We start from the raw sequence: 25942 nt of genomic DNA on the forward strand, positions 1-25942 counted from the left end.
CCCGCTCCTGTCATGAAAGGAATGAAGGAATAGAAATCCTAGATAGTGGGGAAGATAATTTCTCATTTTCTAACATGTCCCATTCATCACAGCATTTCACATAATTTCATCATTGGGCTGTTTTTGTACAAACAACCCTTCTTCCGAGATTCGTAAACACTTAAGAACCAACGTCTCCGCCTGCGAATCCTCCCCTGTGGAGATTAGGGAACGTGTCACTTCCTATTTGTGCGTCTCCCAGTCCACAGTCACACCTTACCTGCCACATGGGCCGTGACGCCGAAGAGGAGGATCCCGGGAGCTCCGTCATCTGCTCAAATTTGGCCATCGCCTCCTCTTGGCCTTCCCCCAGCACTCGGAGCGACGGGCTTTCGGTGATTCTGCCGCTACACACACACACACACACACACAGGAAACCCTTTTAACAGCCACCTGCATTTTGGACCCCTCTGTTGTTCCAATCTGTATCAACTCAATCTAATAAACACCACAACAACCCACCTAGCCCCCCCCCATCCTCACACCACCAACCCCCCTCTCTCTCTCTTTCTCGGCCTTTCAATCTTATCAGCGGTAATGTAATAAGCGGTTGCTTCGCTCTGTCTCCTCGCCACCTCTCTTAATTCCTCAAAATAAAGCAATATCACAGGGGCCCCGGCCTGCCTGTGACTGGGGATAAGATGCTTGTAAAAGGAAGGATAATTCAGCAAATAAATGCTCGGCATCAAAGGCGGGCGCTGGCTCTTTCTTTCCCTTTTCTCCCTCCTCTGTGTTCGCCTATCAAAAATATTACATGTGCTTTCATCAGTTCACAACAAGGCACAGTGTGCTTCCTAATGCAATTACTCGACCTCCATTAAATCAGAAACAGTGGAAACAAATGAATTACACATTTGTTACAAAACTACAAGTCAGCTCCGCGTCTCTCGTCTTTATTTATTTTTCCTCTCTCTCTCTCTCTCTCTCTCTCTCTCTCTCTCTCTCTCTCTCTCTCTCTCTCTCTTTCGCAAGGCTTGTGGAGAGAAAAAGTGAAATAATTTCTCATTCAATTTCAGGCAAATGTAGCCCTAGGTGATGCATAGAAAGTCTCCCATGTCTAATAGCCACCCACCATTGATATCAGAAGGAATTTGCAGGGTTCAAGGCTGTCGAGAGGAGGTCATCTCGCCAAACTCCGAACCACATTCATCTGACAGGGCTGGTGTCTGACAACCACCCACCCATAAAGCAACCAAACACAAGAGGAGATACTGATGTGTACAGTAGTTTCTTGATTTTATCATGTCAGCCGGCATGGTAGTCCGTAATTACTAAAAACTTAAACATGCTAAGCGAATCGCCCGCGGGGCTTTGCGCTCGCGAGATGTGATGTGTGATCTCTAAAGTGGATGGACCAAGAATTGATGCGCCTCCAAGCCCAATGACATGGACAGATTTCCGTGCCCCCGAGCCAGACTACCCACAATGCAATTCCCGCCGACAGGAGAAACCATGCAGAGGATATACTGTATGAATTACATTCCTTCCCGAGTGTCAGCGGGAATACAAATGGTTTTCACACAAGTAATGATTACAGTCATGTGACATAAATTGTACATATGGAGAGAAATATGAAATGGGCGGAACGTACCACTGGAGCAGCGTGTTCAGCCCGGGTTGCGGCGCTTCCCCTCCCGCTTCGTCGCTTTGTGAATGGGGCTCCTTTGAAATATTAAAGGGGATGTATTAACAGATAGAGTTAATGCGTTAACTGTGATTCACATTAGCAGCTAATTGACAGTTTCAATTTAAATGGCATCACTCTAAATTATAATGTTGGTTATTCATTTCTGCGGCTGACTGTGAATACATATTTACAAGCGAAGTTTGTAAGCATCCCAGATTTGTCGTTATGGACAAATGCAGCGATTAAGAATTGGGATTAATGACTTTTGCTCATGAAATGTTAATGTTATACCGATAACTTTAAAAACAATACATCTTCATGTAGTTTATGGATGTTTACCTTCATATTCCCAGTGAGGAAGGCTATTAGTTTCTTCCTTCTCGTTGCCCACTCTCTACTCTTCACTGGTCCCTTCTGAGCCACTTGCTGGAAATACATGTAAACACACATGCACACTTCCTTTGGCTGCCGCTTTACGAAACAGTGCAGTGCACCATAATGGCAGAATTAAGCGCAGGGAGCAACTGCAATCTGCAGGCGATCTACACCGAGCCAGACCCTAAAGACATGGAGCGTTTGATGAGTACTTCTGCCGTTTTTTTTTTTCATTCAGTCAGCACATTCACTCTCGCCCATTCAGACGCATCGACACTGCTAAGTGACAGCGTCTCGCTCTGTAGAGGCTTTGTGCGGCAGAATAGAGAGCGAAGAAAAACACTATTATTTTAAAATAGATGTGAAATCTCTGGTGGATAATGTGTTTTCAATGGGAGGTGGGTGTGGAAACAGTAGGAGAGCGCACACATATTGTGGCAGAATAAGATAACGCTGATCCCAATACTGATACAGTGCACCATGCCACTGATTATCCAGTATGGGAGGATGAGTCAACTGTTGCTGTGGCTTCCAACTGATGGGAAGACATTGTTGAACCTTTTTTTCTATTGCACAAATTACATTTACTTTCTATTCATATAATTTGATACTCCTACTCTCCTTTCAAGTGAGATTATAACTAAAAATACAGTGGATAGAAGTTCCGTATTCTGTTTACATATGCGTTAATGTTTGGGTTTCATTGCATCTAGATTTGCCAGCACAATGGAAACCCCCATTTTTCTCGTATCTTGAAATACAAACACTTGATTTGAAAGAAGCTTTATTTCTTAGCGCTAGTTCACAAAATCCCTCCTCCCCAGCTGGGAAAAATAAAGTAGTCACGCTCTATTTTTTCCTGAAAAGACCATAAGGTAATTCAGGAACAAATATGCATAATGATGCAAAACAAAGTTCAAAGACAGAAAAAAAATAGTGTCTGCACAAATAAATTAATTATGTGAGGAGATCACAGCGTAGATTAAGAAGTTGAAATCCATGCATGGATTTTTAAACCGAGAATGAATGAGTTATATAACCTCTGAAATATATGTTCCACAAAAATAAATAATTTCATTCAGCTTCAGTTTATTCAGCTGCGATGTGAATTTAAAATGAAATGCGGGACTTCTATAAAGGTAAAGAAGAAAAGTGAAAAGTAGAGCAAATAGACAAACATAGAACAAAAGAGAAAGAAAATTATGAAGTGACACGCGCATGTACACTACACACAGGCTTCTATAACCAGACGGAAAAAAAACAGATAAATGTACGTGCACACATGCACACGCTCCATGTCCATTAGCCCGGGCCACTGATACACAGCATAATGGACATGGCTGATGTGTTGGTGAGTATGGGATGATGACACAGATATTCCTCTTTGTGGCCCTGACCTGCTGCAGTGAAAGGCTGCCAAGCGTGATCATGTCAGGCTGCACACGCTCCCTCAGCTGCTGGGTGTAGTGGGGGATCACCTCCTCAGCTATCCTCACTGCAAGAAGCAGTGGACATGTTCACATATTATATATAAAACACAACAACAATGACTGCAAGCACTAAGCGTACTTTTTTTGTCAATTCACAAATTAACTTTATCGGAAGAAAATACTGAACAGAGACAAAAAACATGATGCATGTTTCATGTATCATGTTTGCCCAAAGAAAATACATTTTACTCTACTGTAGTATAGTAGTATAGTAGTATAATAGTGTAATGCTATACTAACACAATGCCTCTCCGCATAGGAAAGAAAATGCAAAAAACAAATAAAAGATAGCATTACTTTTTACAGTGCTCTCGCTGCCCATTACCATCCTCCCTGCTTCGGGTCCAGCTTCCACTTCCAGCCCAGCACCAGTCTCAAACTGGGTCCTGGCAGTGGCGTGGGGCTGGGAGGGCCCGGAGCCCGAGGCACGACCACCACTGTGGAGCATCAGTCGCCGCTGAAGCACCGGATCACCTGACTTCACCTCCAACACCTCCTCATCCCCGGAGGCTTGCAGTGTACCTGGAGTGATACGCATCAGTGGGCAAGCACAAACACACAACCAGAGAGAGACAGAGAGACACACACACACACACACACGAATCAGCACACATAAACATTAGGAAGACGCATGCACAAGGATGTGTATATTTACCACATCCACAAATGGACACAGACACAGACTTGAGGCCTTTGATGGCCCCCAACTCTCCACACATGCATTACACCATTGGATACAATATATGGTAGAAAATAAGGACGAGCAACTAAGGATGAAATACTGATATGCAAGGAATCACAGGAAGATGTAATATCTCCTAAATATTTTGCTTCTGTACAACTTAACTCCAACACCAAATATCTTTAGTTGTAATTACTGAAAACATCATATTAAGAGGGAATGTATTTGAATGAAGAAACCACTATAGTTATCAAAGGAGTTTGGATCCAGAGTCCTGTCTGTGGTCGGGTTTCGGCAGGTTTGGCTTGGGAAAGGTTGTGTTCCTGGTTAAATGTTAAAATAAACTGTGAACTTTTTTCTGTATTATACCATCCCATTATATGTCCCTAACCATAACCATGTGCTTTGGCTGTTGTCACTACAAGTGGATAGTGTAAGATCGGACATACTCGTATTTTCAGTATCTTCATATAAGCAACTTACCAATTACCAAAATTAACCAAATACTACTCACATCAACACAATCCAGTTGCAATAAAGTTTCCAACAAAATGTTAATTTTACAAATTAAACAAAAGGGTAATTTTTTTGGGACAGGGTTGAATATAGAAAAACACATAGTAGTTACACAGTTAGTCAGTTCTAGACAAACAAAGAAACTTTGGATCCAAACTATACAAAGAAACATTAGTCAAAACAAATAAAAAAGATAATTAAGATATCCTCCTCAACTGATTATAGAAAATTGACTGACAGCCTAATGTTGCAAGACTATATTATAACTTTCTTTTAAGTGGTTATGGCTTTAGGCAATGTTTACGTTATATAAAATTTAAAAAAATTATATAAGAGAAAATTTGTATTTGAACAAATGTTTTATTTTTACTGATCAGCCTCCCCCTCGGATTTTGTACACAAACACCAGCTCCACACACCAGCCTATAAGAAAGTTTCCCTCTGCGTGGTGTGTGAACTACTTTCTACTTTAGTAACCTAGAATTCATTCACTGAAGGCAGAGAAGCATCGTCTGCTGGAGCTAACGCGCTCGCTGCGTGTCTCAACAGTTACGCCGTGCTGCCGTGTCGGTAGAAAGTATTTAGGTAGCCTATTCTTTGAGGATCTGCGTATTCATCGTGTGCAGTCCAAAATGTGTAACAGCCAAATCTGTTATCACTGCCTAATGCTTTTCACAGCGAAGATGATATCAGCGCCTAATGCCTTACAGAGAACTAGAATGAACAGAATGCCAGTTCTGTGGTCTTTCATCTCCAAGCCAAGGCAATAGAATTTATTGAGATAAAAAGGAGGAACTGAAGATCTTAGACAGACAGACAAGGGATTTCTCCAGGATTTTCTTTCTGAGAACACGTCTACAGCACTGGCCACTGTCCATTTCATTAATACTTTGTCTTATTCATGCTCTTTTCTTGCGAAACGTGTAAGGTGCTTTGTGACAGGCTGTAAAAGCAAAGACAAAAGCCTGAGAAGCAGTCACAAGATGTCAGAATCAATACTGACATGCACTGAGCTGGTTCTTCACTTGCAAAGACTTGCAGCCTACACCAGTGGGAGGCATCCATACAACGGCGTAAGGTGATTGTCTTGTGTTCCGTTGTAGCTCGGTGAAGTGCTAACTGGCAGTCGCCGCAGTTGGAATCCAACAGTACAGAAGTAAGAGCTCTCTCTTTCCTTCCCTGTCGCTCAGCCTATTGCATGGAGGAACCGCTAATCCAAGATCCTCTTTACTTTTTCTGTGGGATTTCATGAACATTCCAGGACAATGGATGGGGCTGCTAATCTCGGTGGTACAGCTAAATCCGAGACAATGGCAAATAATACGAGTCTGCTAAATTCCATTGCGTTGAAGCGGGCCTAAACCCATCACTTGTGCACTGGAATTACAAGGGAAATGTACGTTATGTCAACAGGATCTGGTGCGACTGTCTTCACCCAGAACAATGCAAAGCTTAAACCACCTCAATGTTGCCTGGCTGGCAACATATTTTAAATGAAACTGAGCTAATGAGAAAAGACACGCCTACTGCCAAACAATGGCAGTGCTTAGAAAGCAGCGACTTCTGCGAGGGTTCGTTTCTAGTCCTAGTCTTTGTTCCATGTTCGCGCTGCTTCCAGTGTTAAGAGGAAGATGTAGCATCTTGTTTTTGTCTGGGTGGTTTATGATTTCACTGTCTGAGCTTCTCTTCCAGATAATGTACCCAAAAAACTGGAGTCCTCAGTGGCACTACTGTGGCAACTGTTTTGGATTTGGCAACTTTGGTCATTTGGTTTGATAGTGATAAAACATTTTTATCAATAAAACCACCATCGGATTTGTAAATATGCCTTATTTATTCTCTGTATATAGTTATTTATGTTAATGTCATTACTGTTTTTATGCTGCTATAACAAGTTTGCTGTTTTTATTTTATTGCTTATATCTTTCTATATCTTTACACATTAAAGTATCTGTCTTTGACTGGAGACAGAAGCCTCTTACAAATCCAATGTACCTGAGAAACAAAAGTTATTCCTGTGACCGGAATTGCAAAAAATGTTACTTCAATTCAAATATATATCTGTAACATATTAATACACATCTCTAAAGAAATATCAGGACATATCAAGTATAGTCAAATTATTAAAAGAAGATTATACTGTATATTGTTAGAATAACATTACAATAATTCAAAATTACCATAATGTAAATAGAGTAAATGTTCTTATTTATCTTTGCTATTTTGATTACAGCCAACACATCAGCTGCTTTAGCAAGATACAGTAATACAGTAATAAGGGGATACCTACCAGGTATGTCTATGAAGGTGTCGTCCTCATCCAACAGTGCAGCCATTGTCTGATACAGTCTGTTTTCATCTGCATTTAATAATGGTGCAAGTTAAAACAATTATAAAATGACTACACTCGCAATGGTGCAAGAAAATTACATGTATTTGTGTGTGTGTCGAAATGACATCCTGCTTATCATACAAGTCAATCTAGACCACATCTAGAGATATTAGCCGTGGCTGCAGAGGGGTGAAAATCAAGTGTATGCAGAGGAGTAATGAAATAGGAGCATTAACATGCCTGTTAGCCAGCCTGTCATCATGTGATGAGATTTGGTTTGGCGAATCCTTTGATATTACACGGCAATGATATCCAAAAGATACAGGTGAAATGGCTTCTCCATTAATAGCCATGTTTCATTATAACATGCATATTACTTGGCTCCCAAGAGCTCGCTTTTAATAGGCCTACTTTAGGAGGGGGGCTGCAAACTATTGATATGGCTCTACGTGTGTCACTTGACAGGGGGAGAAAGCGCCACGCTGAAATGAAAACTGACCAAAGATACGTGACCTTCACCAATGACACCAAGTTGGGTATCCAATCTAGCGATGCCATCATTTGGTGTATTTACATAGACGGTCCTGTCGTCTCAAATGGCAGTCTGCTGCCAGTGATCTCTCTCACCTCACTTTAATGAACCGAGGAGAACTATTATCACTGAGAATGGCATACTTAATTCCAGCTCATCTTCAGCGCTGGCCCCGGCCATCCTGCAATGTCTTGGGTCCGTCTGCGCTGCCGACGATGGGTCAAAGTAATTTTGGGCATGTTCATCTCCTGTGTAAAGTGTGAGAGGGGAGAGAATGAGAGAAAAGGGGTGGGGAGTTGGTGGGGAGGGGGGATCGGTGTTGTGATGAAGGGAAGAGGGGAGTTGTACAGGTTCAGGTTAGTGGTTATTAGAAGCACATGAAGTGAAATGTTAATTTTGAAACCCACACTGTCGAAGGGCAGGGGCAGCGGCTGCTACCAGATAAGACAGGAGCACACGGGCAGGGAGGGAGAGGGAGCTGGGAGAGAGACTGCTGGGTTTCTCCGTGCACCTCTCCATGGCCTGCGGTGCTCTGGGGCCTAATTAGCATGCTGCAAAAGGTCACGGCAGGCAATCTCTTAAATACGACCGCCATATGTTTGCCATGTTCAAAAGGAACTAATGAGAAAGTCTACAAGCTCAAAAGTACCTGGAATTTCAAAGACAATACCTTCTAAATACTCCAAGGTCAGTGGCCTAGAGGACTGGGGAAGTTTGGAGGTGCAGATCCAAAGGAAAATAACCCGAGCCCATGTCTCATTGACTTCTTATTAGCAATCACTGACCTATGGGTATCAAGCTGCTCCACGGAGTTTATGGGAATCCAAATGGCTGCGGGGCCACCAAGCAGCTTTCTTAACCCCAAATCATTCTCATTACAGACCTTGAATATTTCACTGAAATCTAAATTGCTTTACTTGTATTTCTCAGGTTGTGGGGCAAAAATATGCATGGTGTATTAAATCATGTTACATATTCCACACAAGGATTGCTTTTACAGAAGGCTGAGGGTATTGGTACTTGGACACATCAAAACTCTCTGCGTGTTTGCGTTGGAGCACCACTGGCCCACTAGGCCGCAGACCAAAGAAAGCTCACTCAGATTTCTTTGTGCTCATATGAAATGAGGTGGTGGGGGGGTTTACACTCTGTCCTTACTCTTGGTTGAACAGTCCGACTGAAATACTTATTAAACAAGGAGCAGCCGTATGACTCCTCAGTGGCATCATAAATTGACTTAAATTCACATGCTAAATCCCTCTACACCGTTAACAGGGAGTTTGAACAATTTCCACGCAAATAGCTCAGAGGTTATGAAACCCTTTCTTCAAACACAAATTTGCATAATGGCACGAGCTTCCTGGATCGCCTTTTGAATCATATCTGTGATTTACCTCAATAGTCTGGCTGTCCTCCAGTTCATCTCTCTAATGAAAATATCAATTGTCTCTTCCTACATGTGTAATATCAATAACTGGGCACTTCTTGCCAGCCGGAGTTACAGTTAGCGGAGGATGAGAGATGACTTTGGTAAAGGCCAAACCGAAGTGTCACACACGAGGAACAATCTTTGTGATCTTCCAATAAAGGCGCTGAACTAAAGTGCACATTCGCACGACCCAATAAAAGAGTTGATTGTTTTGTGCGCCGAATTTGGTTACTTTCGATTTATTTGTTTATGCAACTATTATACTCGGTGCAATAACCAATAATAAATGAAGTTAAAATATATAAAACAAATAGTGAGAGAGAAAAAGAATGCCCAGTGGATTCCACATGTGCGGCTGCAACTGGACATTACACAGCACTGTCAAGAGCAAATAAGTAATAGATATGAACTGTATACATACGTTTAGGTTGTAAAATTAATAAAGTACCAAAAGTTAATTTTCTATGCTTTAAAAACAAGTAACTTTTTGATGCCTGCCTCCAGGTGACGAGGATGATCAGACCCCAGCTTGTGACCCCAGGTTGGTTACGTACTAACCAATGAAATGAACCTTGTCTTCTGTGCTGCATTGGTGAGACTGTAGATGGCTCTCCTTTTCCTTTCACCCTTGATGTCCCTGTCTGATGCCAATGCCCTGCATCTAACCTCCAATGGGAGACACCTAACTGCCCCTGCAGCCGGCTGACAGTTGTCAATCAGTGTTGTCTACATTTTCCAGTGGAGCCTTTAAGTTCCAGCAGGACATAATGACAACATCTTGTTACAGGGTGGTAGCTAATCCCTGGCTGAGGTCAAGATGTCTGCATATGTTCTTTTTCGCAGGTTTTGACTGCTCCCCGGCAGGTGATGGCCTTCTTGCTTTACAACTCCATCCAACTCCTGCGCTGACGGCCTCAGCGATGGTCTTCAGCTCCTGATCATGCCACTCCTCCCTGGGTTTGGACTAAGAATCCAGATACACTCTGGCTTTAAACTTCTCTGGTAGGCCAAACATGTCCATGGATTTCAGCCATCTATCTAACAAGATGCAGGTTCACTGGATGGATGATATGTCCCTCCTCCTACCTGGACGGCCATTTGATCCATCTCCTCTCTGCTTGAGTTTGCAACTCTTGGAGGTTCTGGGCACCATGAGGTGACTCCAGTCCTGTACCCTTGTGTCTCACCAGATTGAACACCAGCTCCTACCAGCCATTTAATCTTTGCTTGGTGGATCTTCAAGCAACAATCATACTGGCAGATTTTGCCACATGAGCCATTTTTGTTCATGCTGGATTTTAGGCCATTCTGTCTATTTATGTGGAGATTCCAATAAATCACAGAGCCACATACATTATCCCTTTGCCTAATTCTTCTATTATTCTCTGTTATAGTTAAGAAAGTTCATCTTCAGACTCCTTAAACCAGACAGCCAGATATAACAGAAGTCCTCTCTCTCTTATATTTGCAATCTGACCCTCATTATGTACAGGACAGTGACCATGTTATCATTGTTTTCAACACCAAAATTAATGATAATATAACGGTGAAAAAAATGCTCCCTTGTTTAGATTCAACATTATTCATTCATGCTAGTTCATTGTTTTAATTTGTGTTCATCCGCTGATTCAATACACCAAGTATGATCATACCTTTTGTGCATGAAACATAATGCAAATAATTGCTAATAATTACTTGCCATGTACAGCAAAAACAAAACTATACCACATTAAATCAAGAATCTAACGTGACTCATCCCTGAGAAAACTGGCACGCTTGCAGCCTTGAACGCATCCTAATTTACCATCCCATTCCTCAAGAGTTCTCCCTGACATACTGAATTATAAGGCGGCATATTCGTATGCCTGATTGGCCTTAAGCCGTGTTTCGGGGGCGTTCTGAGTACACCACAGACAGTGGATCGGCGTGGTAGCGTAGTAGCATATGTAAATGCACTCTCCTATGACTCTAGCCCACCACAAGGCATGTAGCCGAGAGTGGGAGTTAAGGCTGATTGTGTCGAGGGTACTTCTAGATAGAGATAGAACACCCACTACTGCTGCGTTCTCTACGGCAGAGGAAGAACTTATACGAGAGTTGCTTGTTAGGACACGCTAGCTTTGGAATGCAGGGACCGAGAGCCTCTCGAATGGAGAGAGAGAGAGAGAGAGAGAGAGAGAGAGAGAGAGAGAGAAGAGAGAGTGAGAGAAAGGTTAGATCAGGAACACATCTACTGTCAACAAATTTGAGGCTAATGAAGAATGAAGCTTCACCTCTTTCTTTGGCAGGGGCTTGCAGCTCCATTTTTTTTGGGTGAGCTGCAAGGGTGCTATCCGGCCTGTCACCTCGAATTTCTCTTCCCAACCAAACCAGAGGAACAGAAGGCTTGGCACTTCTTCCTCCATTAAAAGCTGGGTTTTCTATGCCTACCACTGCATCCCTCTCCTCTTCCCCTGATCACATAAGTAGAAACATATTTTTAAAAAATACAAATAGTGACATAAGAGGCCAATACAATAGTTAAGTCAAAGTGACTTATTCAAAATTGCATTTTTAATAGCAGCAATATTTTTCTGTTGGTGATTTCTGTCTTAAAATGTTCAAGTTCATCCCACTCAAAATTACACTAAAACACATTTAGGTTAAAATTAAATCAGAATCTTGCAGGAGGAGGAGAAAAAAGAGAAGAAGAAGAAATGATTAAAATAATTACAAATTGCGCCCTGACAAGCAAGAGCAAAATTTAGCCCAAAGCCATTTGTCTGTAATTAGTTAATTAATCCTTACACAAATTATGAGCAATAACTCATCAAGCAGGACTCACCCATCAGAAATTCAGCCGACTTGGATTTCTTCTGCTTAGGTTGCTTCAGAGCCTTCTGCTTTAACTTCTGGAGGGAAATTGTTAAATGAATAAATTAGCTGCAGAGTGAAGATCATCATTTATGATCCGCAACTAACACAGTATTTTAAATATGGGATGACACTGAAATGTCATTTAATTTACATCGCCGCTAAAGGGGTCAAGCACTAATTGAACAACAGGAGTGGAAAAAAATGTAATCATAAATAGATAAGAAAAGTTGACATGAATGTGTAATGAAGGTCACATTAAAATACTTCCTCCTTGTTTCTGAACTGAATGGGCACCAACACTCTCTCCTGGAAAAATTATGCATTATTGCACAGGCTGCATGAGTCGGCATAGACTTGTACATGTAAATAAATATGGAAATCCAGACACATTTCTCATTATTTTCATTCACGTGACCTCAAACCAAAGTCGAGAAGGAGAGAGAAAAATAGGCTCAGTTGTACATATATACCACTATACCACTGTATATGATGCTGTATAGTGTTGTAGGTGGTCTACACCAGAAAGAAAATAAAAAATGATATATGAAAGCAAAGTGTGGGTTTCTTTGAAATCAACTGCATGTGGAACAAACTCCGCAGTCCCACATTTCTCCCATTTCTGCGGACAAGCACAACAATAAGAAAGCTGAGGAAAAAGACATAAGTAGTTGTTTTCGTTATGGATATGTTTACATAAGAATGCACCATATAAAAGGGCTCCATTGCTCAAAGCGTATGGAGCTTTTTAAGCATCATTTTATGCAGATTTCAATGATGAACTGTGCTCATGCCCATGAACAGCATGTATTTGTATACAATATTTAATTTCAAAGACAAAATCAAGGGACAGAGAGGGTGGGGGGGCTTATTTCGACTCTAAATGACAGAGCAATTAAAATAGAGGGGGACTACTTCCAGACCAATCTGGTAAGAGGAGTTTTTGTAAATCTGTTTTTACATTCAACAAGCCCTACAGCAAGACATTCATTTATACCACTGAGATTAATGCTTATCTAATTGTAACTTATTTAAAAACCATTTTCTTTTTCGACTGGGTACCAATCAGTTTTTTTTCTGAATTTCACATGCGGCGGCGTTTGAGACTGGCAAATGCTGCATCACTGGTGACTGTGGCTGTGTGCTGTGTTTTTTCTTCTATATTCATTTTGGTCACACGCTTTACACACCTTTCTGCAGGTTACATATTGTTTGGCCGCGTACAGTGCGCAAATTGGGAATCTCCCTGACACAATTACAGGAAAATTAATCAGGTCATTTCGCTCAATAAAAATAATTGCAAACAATCACCATTAGTTTTGTGTTGTAGCAGGACACTTAACACAAAATTGTGTTGTAAACTAAAGCAGTCATTTAAATTAGCTTCATGATATTTACATCCATTATATGGTATTGAATTTTTGATTGTTATTGGATCCTTAAAGTCATTTCTGAAACCCTATTTGGAATAATGTGCCTCGACAGTAAATCCTATTTTTTTACTTGACACTTGAAAATTGTTCTTCAGTCATTTAACAACAGACACCATGAAAGTTATTGTCGGGGTTGATAGTTTGTTTGCTAATGTAATTAATCATCAAATTAGAATGATGGAAAAATAACACTCCTTTATTCCTGTTTGCCTTTAGGGCCTTTAAGACATTTTCAAAAGACCAATGAAGAAATTCCATTAAGTTTTATCTGAGGCTAAACAAATTTATTTTGTTTATCACCCACATTGCTGCATCGAATAATCCAGAATATCATCTTCTTCAACTGCCTTTAATGCACACACATAATACAGACAGTATCATATAACATCTGTCATAACATTTTAAGACTATTACTTGAGTTTTTTTTTACTTAGAAATATTGTAAAGTATTTATTTTTTGTATATATTCCCCCGTAGTTCTTCTCTTGTCTAACAGTGGCGATTTCTGGCGCTATGCAAAGTGCATTAGCTCCATGTCCTGTAAATGTCAATAACTCCTCTGATTACTGTGAATGTATTATCGCCTTAAGTTCCGTGAAGAAAAAAAAACACTTAGTAAACACACCAGCGAAAGTACACAGAAGGAGTACAGTACATACTCCCCGGGCCTAATGCTTTAGGTCATTGTCACAAAAAATCTAATCCACACACGGTCCCATGTAAGCGTCTCTGTCTGGAGAAAGCTAAGAAAAATGCCTGGTTCTCATCTCGCTCCCTGGGCCCCACTGACATTGACAGCATGCTCTTTGTAATAAAAGGACTGTTGTTTAATGTGCCATAACTGGATGGAACAGCAGATGTTGCATTTCTGAAACGATAAACAACAATTCAATCCCGGGGGGAAAAGGTATCATAGAGGTTCCTGAAATAAAGTGGATCTTCTGATGTAGAAATTGCAATTTAATACCTAAGAAGTATGATATAGCAGAAATGTAAATGGACTCAGTGCAGGATTAGATTTCTTACGCCCTGCCTGTCCCATTGCACATGCATCTATTAAACACATGGTGCTGCATCAACGTCGCATGCTTAGAAATTTGGGTTCAGTATAACAATCATAGAAAGTAACACAATGCAATAGCATCTGTTTATTCTCCTGTCATCTCTCAGTGTAAACCTCCTCACTGCTTTCTTCATTCCACTGTGTAGCAAACAATATGCCTACTTTGCAGCGAACATGAGAAAAAAAGAAAAAAAAAATCATTTATAGCTGGTGACAAAAAAAAAAAATCCATGACATTTTTTTTTGACTGTTGTCAAAAAGAATTGAACACAACAGACCCTTGTTCACTTCTTGCTGCATTCACAGGCATAGCTAGAAGGGCTTGGGGAAGACCGCTCGCTGCTAGGGGCTGGTGGGCACAGACAAGCTAGAAAGTGAATTTTGCATACTGTACGGATCATCGCCCAGTTCAGCCCAGTCACATTGAATCTGCCATCAACCAATTGTGCTTCATGAAACCGTCAACCCTCATTTACGTCTGCCTGTTTTCTTCCCCGCGCTGCTGTAAACAAGGCCCCGGCTTTGAGCTGTCGTCCTCTGTCCCTGTGCGCGCTGCTTGCCAGGGGAGTGCAGACAACCACGTCTTCACAGAGCTACTTGGAGCTACCCATTTCCCGGAAAGCAAAGGCAGAGGATTCAAGGGCAAGAGTGCTTCTGGAAATGACAAGGGTCTTAAGAGCTTTACACAGAGACAACTGCATATGCCTTGTGTCTTACTTAAAAAATCACGACATCATGTTATTCTGTTACTCCGTGATTTGGATCCTAATCATGGCAATGTGAACGATTGTACATGTATTGGTAGTGGAATTAAATAATTTCTTAATATAAATATGCTGTGTGTGTAAATATACAGTGTATCTTGATGGGCTGTGATGATATAATGTCAGACATGATAAAGATGGGGACTGAATGTCTTCAAATCAACAAAGAAGTAAACGTAGATTTTGTTTTTTTTAATGTTTTTTAAGTGTCATTTTTTATCTTGCAACATAATTAAGAATGGCCGTCTCGATAAAATGTCACATGAACGTGTACAAAGAATCTTTATGTAGAAAAATGAAAGATAAGGTAGCGCTTTGTTTCAAAGGCATGAAAAAATAAAAAATAAAATGTGAAACCATGCGAATTCATGGAGCAGCCTTATATATGCACAGTAATTCTGACCCACCAAACGGTTTCTTATTAAACAACAACGGCGTCAGTTGGTGTAGACAGAAAACATAATTAGTATTCAAGCTTAATTAATCTACGCTGGCCCCCTTTAAGTGAATTACTCAATTATTTATGCATGTGTGCTCCTTTGATGCTAACAGATTATGTATGTTACTGGGGGAAAAAACCTTGAAAAATGACTTTGAAAACTTTCCTCCATAAAATGTCACTACAGGCTCCTGCACCGACTCAGAAATGTCTGTGAAGACCATGAATGCTGAATAATTATGAGAAAGAAAAAAAAACTTCCTGGACTAAACTGCCAAACTTTAACAATTTGTCATTATTGCCAAACCACCATGCCAAATATTTCCGGGCCTGTCAAGTAAACCATTGCAATCCACCCTCCAAACATCCAGCGCACAAGACTAAATAAATCAGCCAAATATGTACTTTCTGTGTGCCCTAATGCGAGGAATGGAAATCCAACACAGGTCGGATCAAGGTCTTTCCTGGGATCATGGGAACTCTTTGGGATTTTCAAGAGCCTTTTTGTTTTTACCCTTGAGAACCAGGCTCTGGCCTCTGCACCCCTCAATCCCCCATTGAGAACCCAGAGGCAGCGCTGAGGAATGCTAAATGTCAATGGTCAGACTGCACCAGCACCTTCAGAGAGAGCGAGATGGAGGTGTAGCCTGCATGGCCTGGTCTCTTTGTGTTCGACTATACGCTGCTTAGAGGGGCCAGGAGTGAAATTGTACTCACGGTGCCAAAGGTGTCCATGTCCATAAACAGCAAAAGATCATCGCCCGGGCGACCGCGATCTCGGATCAACGGCGAGGACTGAAGAACATGGTGCAGGAAAATATGATGAGAAATCTGTGAAAACAAGAACAATGTAAAACCTTTTCAAGAATCTGAACTGCACATGAAGACAATGTGTATATACATTTTAAGCGCTGTTTTAAATATGCCTACAAATTGAAATTTTGTTTGAGTTATTCAAGCTAAAATTTGCAGAAGAGGTCCTTAGCTTCGTTCCCCCATTCCGAGCAGTGTTACATTATCTCTCCCCTGCTTTGTGTGTTTAAAAGTGTTATCTCTGCAATGCATCTCGGAGAATAAAGGACAATAAACACTGTTTATTATCACTGACAAATTATTTGCCCTGATTATTCAAATAGCTTATTCATTTATATCTGATACAATAGCGTTTGGTTTTTTATCATCTTTTCCTATGGTAATTCACATGGCTTGCACAAGTTTCTGCTGAAATAGCAAAACAAACCCCAGGCAAAATGTGAAAGATTATCCCATACCATGCGAGCTAGGATGAAATGCTATACTTTTTCACACTGAACACTGCTCCACTGGGTGTGATTGAAAAACATGTAAAGCTATTGAATCTGTGGTTTGTCTATGTGAGGGAAAATGAGTGTTGTAACAAGTGGGCCAATGTTTTTGTAATTGTTTCAAATTACACCCGGTGTAATAACTCAGTGAAAGTAGAGCCAGTGTGCGGTCCGTGCACATTAACTAGGCAAAGACCACAGGATATCCATGCACCTTATCGTGGCCCACGAAAAAACAAACAAAAAAAACAACTTGATTGTGTAAGTGAGGGGAATAAAACTCTTGGGCTATGGTTCCAGCTGTGTCTATTTGTGTCCAATGGCACTTATCAGCAACTACACAACGGAAGGACAATATGTTCAGACAAAGAGGTGCTCTGCTGCATTTCCTCTACATTTGTATTTTATTGATTTCAAGACACCCCAACATTGCTGTTTTTAATTTGCTGAGCTGTTTGTGTGAATTACTGATATGGGTGTGTGTGTGTGTGTGTGTGTGTGTGCGTGTCTGTGTAAATGTTTTATACGGGCTGTAAAAATTGTGATGTTGTGAGAAAAATACATCCATTAGTTGTTAAAACTGCAAGCCTCCTGCCAAATACTGGCTCCCTAACCAATGAGAGTGCCAGCCCTATTGTTAACCACATAAATTACTGATTCACTTTTCCACTTTGGGTTCAAGCTCTCTGTCAAAAGCCACATGTGAATATCTTACAGTATGTGCATGAAAACCCCTGAAGTCCTACCAGTGTAAAGCACTCGCCGGAGTTAGCAAATGTCCAAAAAGCTATGTTTGACTTCACTGCTATATCAAATTATCTCATGTGCTTACTAAACAACACATTCATTCGAACACGCACTGCCAACACCTGCCAGCAAATGATCCAGACACAGAGGTTTTAAATCCATGCGCCACAACAATGTTTCCTTGTTAAATCACAACAACACAGGGGTAAATCCAGGGGTGGGGCCGGGGGGACGCTGGCCCCAGCTGAAATCTGATTGGCCCCTAAAGTGCCCCTGTTCTGTCAGTAGTGTTTACAAAAGTTAGTCACTTACTAACAATACTAACAATAAATATGACAACTTCTCAAGAATTTTTAATTTCTAAGCTTTTTTTGAATTACACAATGTATAACCAAAGGAATGACTTAAATGTGCGACCCTGCTAAATCAGAAATTTTGCATGGATGTTGGACTTATAATTGGCCCCTCTGTGTAAATTGTGGCCCCCGGTTTAGAAAAATACTAGATCCGCCACAGTAGTAAAATGTCTGGAATTACCAAATTCTGGTGGGAGTTAAACAGCAAAGAGGTAACGCTGCTAATATATAATTAATAAATAACATCTTTCTTATGGCCTTCTCTCAGACCCAAAATCCTACTAATATTTTTTGATTGTTGAAATACATTTTATATATTTGAATAATGTTAATGATGAATAAGGAGGTTGTTTGTTATTATCCCAAAATACAATGACTAAAGGTACAAACATATAGCATGAACCACACACTGGCCTATACTGCTTATATCACACAATAATACTTAAAGGAAGTATTTACATTGACATCTGCTACGACACAGTTCTACATCCGAAGTACAACCCGTTTTTCCCCCTACTCCCTCTCCTGCCCTGAGAATGACCATCTCCTCTGTCATCTACTCACCTAAACTCAATCAACTCCTAATCCACTATGACAGTGCGGCCTGTGTTGCACTAGAAAGGGGCACCTCCCCTTTTCAATGGCATGCGACCTGAAATCTTCGTTTGACATTCTTTTTCCCCCCCTGAACACAGATAAGGGATGTAATCCAATAGTCACCGAGGGACTGGGCACCGTGCACCAAAGAATATTTTATTTGCTTGTGGACAGAGGCCTTTTTCTTCGTGTTTGACAACAACCATGTCTCCCTCAAGACATAGAGTTAGCACAGCCGACAGTCGGGGTAGAAAAAGGGCAGTTTTTCTTCGTCGCTGGGCAATGGAGACATTTTACATGCACATTTACTCTACATCTACTCTTTGCACTTTGAACTCCACTTGCAGCAGCGTATACATCTGCAGTGTATTGAGAAGTCCACAGCAGCACATTGTTGTCTCATATATTTGAGTGAATTCATGCAAGTTTCGGCTACATGTGTTTCGTAAAAAACTGCACCGTCTCGGTTAAATTTCAATCAGGTAATACCTTTGTTAGTACTTTTTCAACTAAAATATGTTATTTGATCTCACTGGATTATTCAGCAAATCTAATGCAAATAACTGCCACATTATGGGAGTAAAGGTATTGTTATTGTTTAGGATTAAGAGGTATGTTACCTTGTGCTGCCCGAATTCTTCCTCTCCGTGGTCAGCTACACCGCAGTCGTCAAGGCGATGATGACGCAGGCCCTGAAAACACACACACACACACACACACACACACATATTCTCAGGTAACCTACTCATGTTCACTTTCACTCACTGAAACAATAGGTTCAACAGAGAGTCTGGATTAAATTCTATTGGATGTATCCAATTAATTCTCACTAGAGATAGTTTACACTAATTGTTGCATGTGCTGTGCATTATTAATTTCATTAAACTACACATGAATTGAAGTAGGAACTGTGTGTTATTTAACACCATAACATCTGAATCATACCAAGGCCAAAGCGTCCCATGGGTGTCGGGGGGGTATTTTAATCTCACATTTTGGTGTAAACTGAGTTGTGTCAAGGGAAAGTTTCAATTGTGGGACATTATTTACCATATGGCCTTACTGTTTGTGTATTAAATGATGTTTCATTATTAACATTGAGCGTGGCATACAGTCTAGAACAGAGATATAAGTGGTAAAACAGGCTGCTTTGTCACTTTTCAGTGCCAATAACAATAAAACTCCCTCAAACAAAAAGCAAGGAGCTCATAGTGCTTTGTAAACATCCATTATGTAGCATATGACAATTCCTACAAAGTTCCCCCCATGCATTATTTAGAGGGGACTCCAGACGAACGTGTTTCTAAGCCAAAGACAACCCAGAGAGCTTTTACGGCTGCTGTGAAGAATAGGTACACAGCGCCCTACGGACACGTTTGCTCACGTTTTGGAATAAGGCATATTAGCACTAATGTCCCCCTCAGAACAGATCATGAACTACAGCTAATGATTCCCTCGGAACCAACAGTCACACTGTGCTTTACTCATGACTGCGAAGCCATCAGGCCATTGGTGGCCTTTTCAACTGAGGAAGAGAGATTGCTCATATGTAACCGCAATGAATAGTCCTCATTTGTTTTGTCAATACGGAGCGGTGAATGTTGTGTTTTATCTAAAGTATATCTTGGCTGCTAGTGGACTCTCCTCTGTTCATCCATGTTGCAATCCCTCCATGATTATCCCGCAATACTGCGAACAATCAGAAGTTAACTATGCACAATAATACATCGTTATTGCTCATTTTAATCAATGCAGCTCATGCAAACAGGATTTCTGCCGCACCTACGTCAGAAACCACTGGGATCCTTTTTGCTCATTAGGCTGGTTAAATTTGATCCAAATAAGATGCCCACCGATGTGGACCTCCTATTTCTTGTCTAAGCTGTCGTTGATCATTTATGCGATTAAATTTAGACCTAAATCTCCATCTTATCCAATTAATTCTCTGTGCAGGCATGAGAGTGGCTAATGATGTTATCTTACCTAATTAACCTGTATAGGGATTCAACTCCAGGACAGGGGATTGTTCATCCCTCATCCGAGCGTTCATTATTATCATTACAATCATTATCATAAAGGGGCTAACTTATGATGTTGGCCATTCCACCACCATTAATCTAGATTGAGTCCTCTTTTTTTCTTCTTTTAGGGGAGGGGAATCCTTGGGGTCATTTTTAATTATCACTAAAAGGATGGGAATCCTAGCAAAGCCCAATAAGTTCAGTTGTGGTCACAGCAATCAACGGAATCCCATGAGAGCACATTACACGGATGTGATTTGACTGCTTATGACTGAGGGGACATTTCAGATTGTGCCGCATTCGAGGGCCTTTTGCGTTCAGTGGCTGCTGTGAAACTATTCTCTCTGTGTTCTGTCAGCTTCCCCATTGAGTGATGGCTTCAACCTATTAACACAGCAGACTTGCAGCAGATCAATAGCCCTCATTGGGCCATGTGTCATTAGTTAATCGGATATTGATGAGGGTATTGACACGCACCTAATTAATCTCAGGCCCAGTGCCGGCTTTCATATGTATCCTTAATTATGCACTTCATCTTAGTTCCTACACATCAGCAGGCTGCCACTTCCTGTTTGACAGTGAGTAAAAGTTAGCTGTCTTGTCTCACTCCTTTTTATCCCCTTTCTTAGCTCTTTGTTTTCCAGCAGCAGCGAAGCAAACATGCATGTTAAGCACCTTAAAGGCTCATTTATGCTCAACTATACTGAGCCTTCTGTCCATACTCTATCCGTATTCGTGCATGTCTTCAGAAAGCTTACGGTTAGGCACGAGACAGGCAAAATGGATCAGTACCACTGGGAATCGTGGGGGGGCAGTGTTGCCAAAAGCTCAAGCAAGACGACCACAGGAGACAAAGAAAAACATTTCAACACTGTTGGAACTTTTTCAATAGAGACTTTACAAGTTGGGAAGTTGGACCCCACACCGTTTACAATGCAGCTATCTTTGCGCTGCCCTCTGGTGGATGCATTACTTGACAACCACGTCAACGTAAAGGACGCACGGAAGCGATGTGGGCAGTAATTGTAAAATCGTTTGAAACAGACGTATCTGTTTTCGTACATAAAAGCCGCATAAATGAGCATTAAGTCACCTTATGTTAATGTATCCGTCAATAGCAATCTGCCAATTACGAAAACCAGTAGCATAAACCATTACATGTACACTAGAGTAGTTAGAAAATCAGGCGCTGACAATCAGATTACATGCTTACATTTTTAAACTAATATCAAAACAGATAACTCTCTATATATATATATGTGTGTATTTCAATGTCAATGCATAAGTACACAATGTATAATATCTGTATATATATTGAAATACCAATTACCTTTGATGTCCATGTTTACTATGCAGCATTGGCCAAAGCGTCTCATTATCCTTGTCTGATGTTAAGTGTATGTAAACAACAAACTGTATGTGTAGGGGCCTACATTTAATCTACATACATGTAACCCCATGTCAATGCATGAGCTTTAAGATATAAGCTCATTTCTGTCTTATTTGCACCTGCATGTGTGTGTGTGTGTGTGTGTGTGTGTGTGTGTGTGTGTGTGTGTGTGTGTGTGTGTGTGTGTGTGTATGCTGTGTGTGTGTGTGTGTGTGTGTGTGTGTGTGTGTGCTGGTGTGTGTGTGTTGATGTGCACAGGCTGATCAATATGGCTGTGCATAAGCACACTAGTGCACAGATGAGAGAGCACCTGAAGGTGACCCTGACTACTGGCATCACCACAGGGCTCCAATAAGCTGCTCCTCAACCGCTGCTCTGCAAACCACAAATCTCTAACTTTTAGCCTTCTGCTGTTGGTTTGATTATTGTTTATAGATACAGCCGAGAATTAAAGTATGGCCCGCAGGCAGCATAATTATTTACAGCTGAAAACTCATATCATTACCAGCATGCTCCTAATTGCCAGAAGTAATATCAATGTTAGTTGATTAAGTGTATTTTTTTTTCCGTCTTCAGTCTCCGTAATGTGCAGAGATTGTTTTCCCTCAGCATATGGGGTGACGGTTTATCTCAATACAGCTGTTCATCTGGCTTGACTTCTGTTTTTCTTTTTTTTCCCCGCTGTTAATTCCAAAACAGTGTTGTTGCATCTTCAGAGGGTTGCGATCAATTGCTCCCCTTTTTGTAGTTTGCTCACAAGGTCACAGAAAACATATTCATCCTTCACTGCTCAAAAATAATTCATCTCTGTAAAGATTTTTCCCTAAATAGATACAGATGTGAATTACAGGCGCAACAGTGGACCTTTTGACTTGAGATGATGTCAGAGCTACAGCGAGAGGCCGGTGCGCTGTAAAGCTATCTTTGATTCAAAATTATGATTAATTAAAACAAATGTTTATTTGGCCTGGACCTCCCTCCCTCCGTTATCAACACGTCAAAATATTTCATTCCGTATTTAAGGCAACAAGAAAGATGAGGCTATAAATAACGCTGCCTGTGAAGGGAAAATACATAAACCTTGAAGGCTGCTTTATTATTCACATATAGATTACTCAAACACGAACGTGGCGCGGCAGCACAAGAAAGCTCTTTCTTAGATCTGAACTCTGAAATCTCCCATCGCAGAGTTCATGCTTTGTGTTTTTTAATTTCAATTTGAAAAGGGCAAAGGTCAAACTGCTCCTACAATGAAAAATCATCTGATTTACCCAAATATTCTTTGTCTGCGCTTTTTTTTTTTTGCTGCTTTCCGAGATCACAATCAGCAATTTGCACATCATTAAAACTATTGTCGATAACTTTGAATGTGATGCGTCTGTTTACAGAAACAGGAGTATTTTGGTCAGAGTGTCATTTACAGAGACTTGGATTCTTTTTTAGTTCTCAAAATCGAGTTATTCCGCTCATATTTTGTCTTTTTCTCTCATGTGAATATTTTTTTTAGAAGGCGTATATGTGAAGCCTCAACTTCGCTTCAATGATACTTGAGAACAAATGCTTTGCAAGTGAGCTCGCCTTGCATTATACAGCATAAGTAATACAGTACATAGAGGGAAAAGTCATAGGCGACACTACCACTAAATTTTTCAACATTTCCTTTGAACGGATTCATGTCTGACGTGGCCCCGAAAGGCCGAGTCTATAAGGCGGTTAACAATCGCAGGGATCCATCTCATGCTTCCAGAGTTAAAATTGTGCAGAGGAGTGGAATAATTGTTTAAAGGGCAATGCAAATAGTGATTAAAAGTTGGCCTAGGGTCATCATTAGGGCATGATCTCAGAGAAATTGAGAGCAAAAGGGGGGAGTGTCTCAGAAACATCTTGCTGACCAACATGGGTATCTCGCATGCTACTTACGTCGCTCTGACAAAGATGTATAATGCGACTTTTGACAGGCGGTGAATCTTCCCCGTTGATGAGCGCACTGTGAGTTCACGCACAGAAACACTTGAGGGAATTAGACGAGCGCCGGGATGAAACTTTTGCGCTACAGACAAATTGTTTCCTTTCTTTGTCATTCGTTCGAAGATGGGGTGATGTCATTTGCACGGCGGAGGTCCTCAGCTCTCTTTTAAAGATCAAGAGGCCACAGGCGGTGGTGGGCCCATGCCAGAGAAGCATATGACAGGAAATACAGTCTGAGACGTATCTGGCGGGAGACATACGTTAATGAATCACGATAATGAAGAGGAATATGTAAAACTGGGTGATGTTGTTGAGGATATTGAGTATTGGCAGATCTGGTTTATATGATATCTATGGATAATTATTATCTTATTTGGACCACCAAAATAAAACAGAAGCAATAAAGCCTCAATATGGATTTAACATAAACCTTAGCAGTTGTTAATAACTTCTCATTTTACATTTCTATACAAACAAGCTTGTGCCATAGAACCACGTAGCTCCAGAACTATTCTTTCACTCTCTCGTTTCAATCTGACCATTTCTGAATATATTTTTAAATAATCATTAACCTGCTATTGCTTGCCAAAATAATGGTGTGTTTTTGCCAGTGCACAGCCACTGGTAAACTCACTTCACTCCTCTTGTGCCTCTCAAAGTCCAAACTGTCATCCGAGCTGCTAACGTTGTGATTTCCTACATTAAAAAATGAGCTTTGTGTCAATACATCTCGCCCTTGCACTTCATGTCACTCTCCGCACTCGTTTTCTGGCTACAAAACATTTGACATTGCCAACAGCAAAGAACATGTCTTCACGTCAATTATTGATAAGCTTTTTTAGTTTACTTTTCTGTAAAACGCTTGTTCATTGCAGCAGGGGTAGAGCCTCAGCTACAGTGTAAATTCTACTATTGGTTTGTTCAACAAGATTCAAAGTTTCAGCTCATGTAGAATAAAGGATAAACAAACTTGAGTCCTCATAGAACAGCTTTGTGAGCTCGAAAAGTTCCTTTGTTGGTGGCTCATAAGGTTGTGAGCCTGTTTGAATAAAATACCAGGAACTAGTTTGTCAAACTCCTGCTGCAACAGCAGCTGCTCACCTGAAATGAGTCGACCCTGAGCTCCCAGGTCACTAAGCTAAGCCACGCATCTGTCTGAATATCTGTGAGAGCGTTTGAAATGTAAATGCCTTCAGTGACCAACTGCACTCAGCTTGTCTTCAATGGACATGCATCACTGACCCTTAGGGCATTAGCAAGCTCATTGGACTATTCATAGACTGTGTCCTCTGCCTCCTGCCTTTCAAGTTTTTTAAAGGGTATAATGTTCACTCTGTGAGTTTAACCTGGATCTCTTTTTAACTTTTAATGATCTATTTCCTACAGTTAATGATTCAACACAAAGTTTACTACTGTGTGTGTGCACTGACATATTAATGCCCAGGCGAAGCAAGGACACTTCTAGATGTAAAAGTTCAATGACGGAGCACTATTTCTTACTGTTTGTCCCATTCTTGAACCCATTGGACTTTTTTTGCATTTGAATTTGTTTCATGGAATGTAATTTTAAATAAACATTACCACTGTAGACAGGGGCAGCGTAGTCGGGGGAAAGGTGCGACTGACTATCCAAGGCCTCAAGGGAAGAGGCCCCATGAATAGCCTGAAACAAAACCTGTTTATTTGCAGTTTCTTATTTCTAAGGAATTTGTTATACTCAAAAATAAAATTGACTGAATAAATGAACTGCGATGCTGAACTTTAAGAAAGTGCAGACACTTTAAGGCTCTACCCAACTGTTACAAAAGATGACAAATGGTTTAATCTGATCAGCTACGCTAAACGCTAATCTAGCCACGTCACTCCTGAGGTTGGAGCAGGAAACTGAGGGCAAACTAAAACAGTTTAAGAATGGTTTAAACTGATATTAGTAGTTGTTAAGATTGAAGGTCGTCAACCAGGAATCTAGGCAGGAGGCTAATTGC

The 25942-nt window shown here is 40.8% G+C and overlaps 1 protein-coding gene across 1 annotated transcript in view; it reads right to left on the reverse strand.

The window, feature by feature from the left end:
• Positions 1-16309, reverse strand: part of ofcc1 (orofacial cleft 1 candidate 1) — an 88706-nt gene extending 72397 nt beyond the window's left edge. The window contains exons 1-7 of the mRNA XM_035143166.2: positions 16292-16309; positions 11847-11913; positions 11296-11475; positions 7737-7841; positions 7020-7103; positions 3829-4053; positions 3439-3536 (exon numbers count right to left, since the gene is read on the reverse strand). Of these exons, the coding sequence (XP_034999057.2) occupies positions 3439-3536; positions 3829-4053; positions 7020-7103; positions 7737-7841; positions 11296-11475; positions 11847-11913; positions 16292-16309 (777 nt within the window). The remainder of the gene's footprint in view (positions 1-3438; positions 3537-3828; positions 4054-7019; positions 7104-7736; positions 7842-11295; positions 11476-11846; positions 11914-16291) is intronic.
• Positions 16310-25942: the final 9633 nt, after the last annotated feature.

The sequence above is a fragment of the Hippoglossus stenolepis genome, chromosome 19 (assembly GCF_022539355.2).
Source record: "Hippoglossus stenolepis isolate QCI-W04-F060 chromosome 19, HSTE1.2, whole genome shotgun sequence".
In the NCBI taxonomy this organism is placed as follows: domain Eukaryota; kingdom Metazoa; phylum Chordata; class Actinopteri; order Pleuronectiformes; family Pleuronectidae; genus Hippoglossus; species Hippoglossus stenolepis.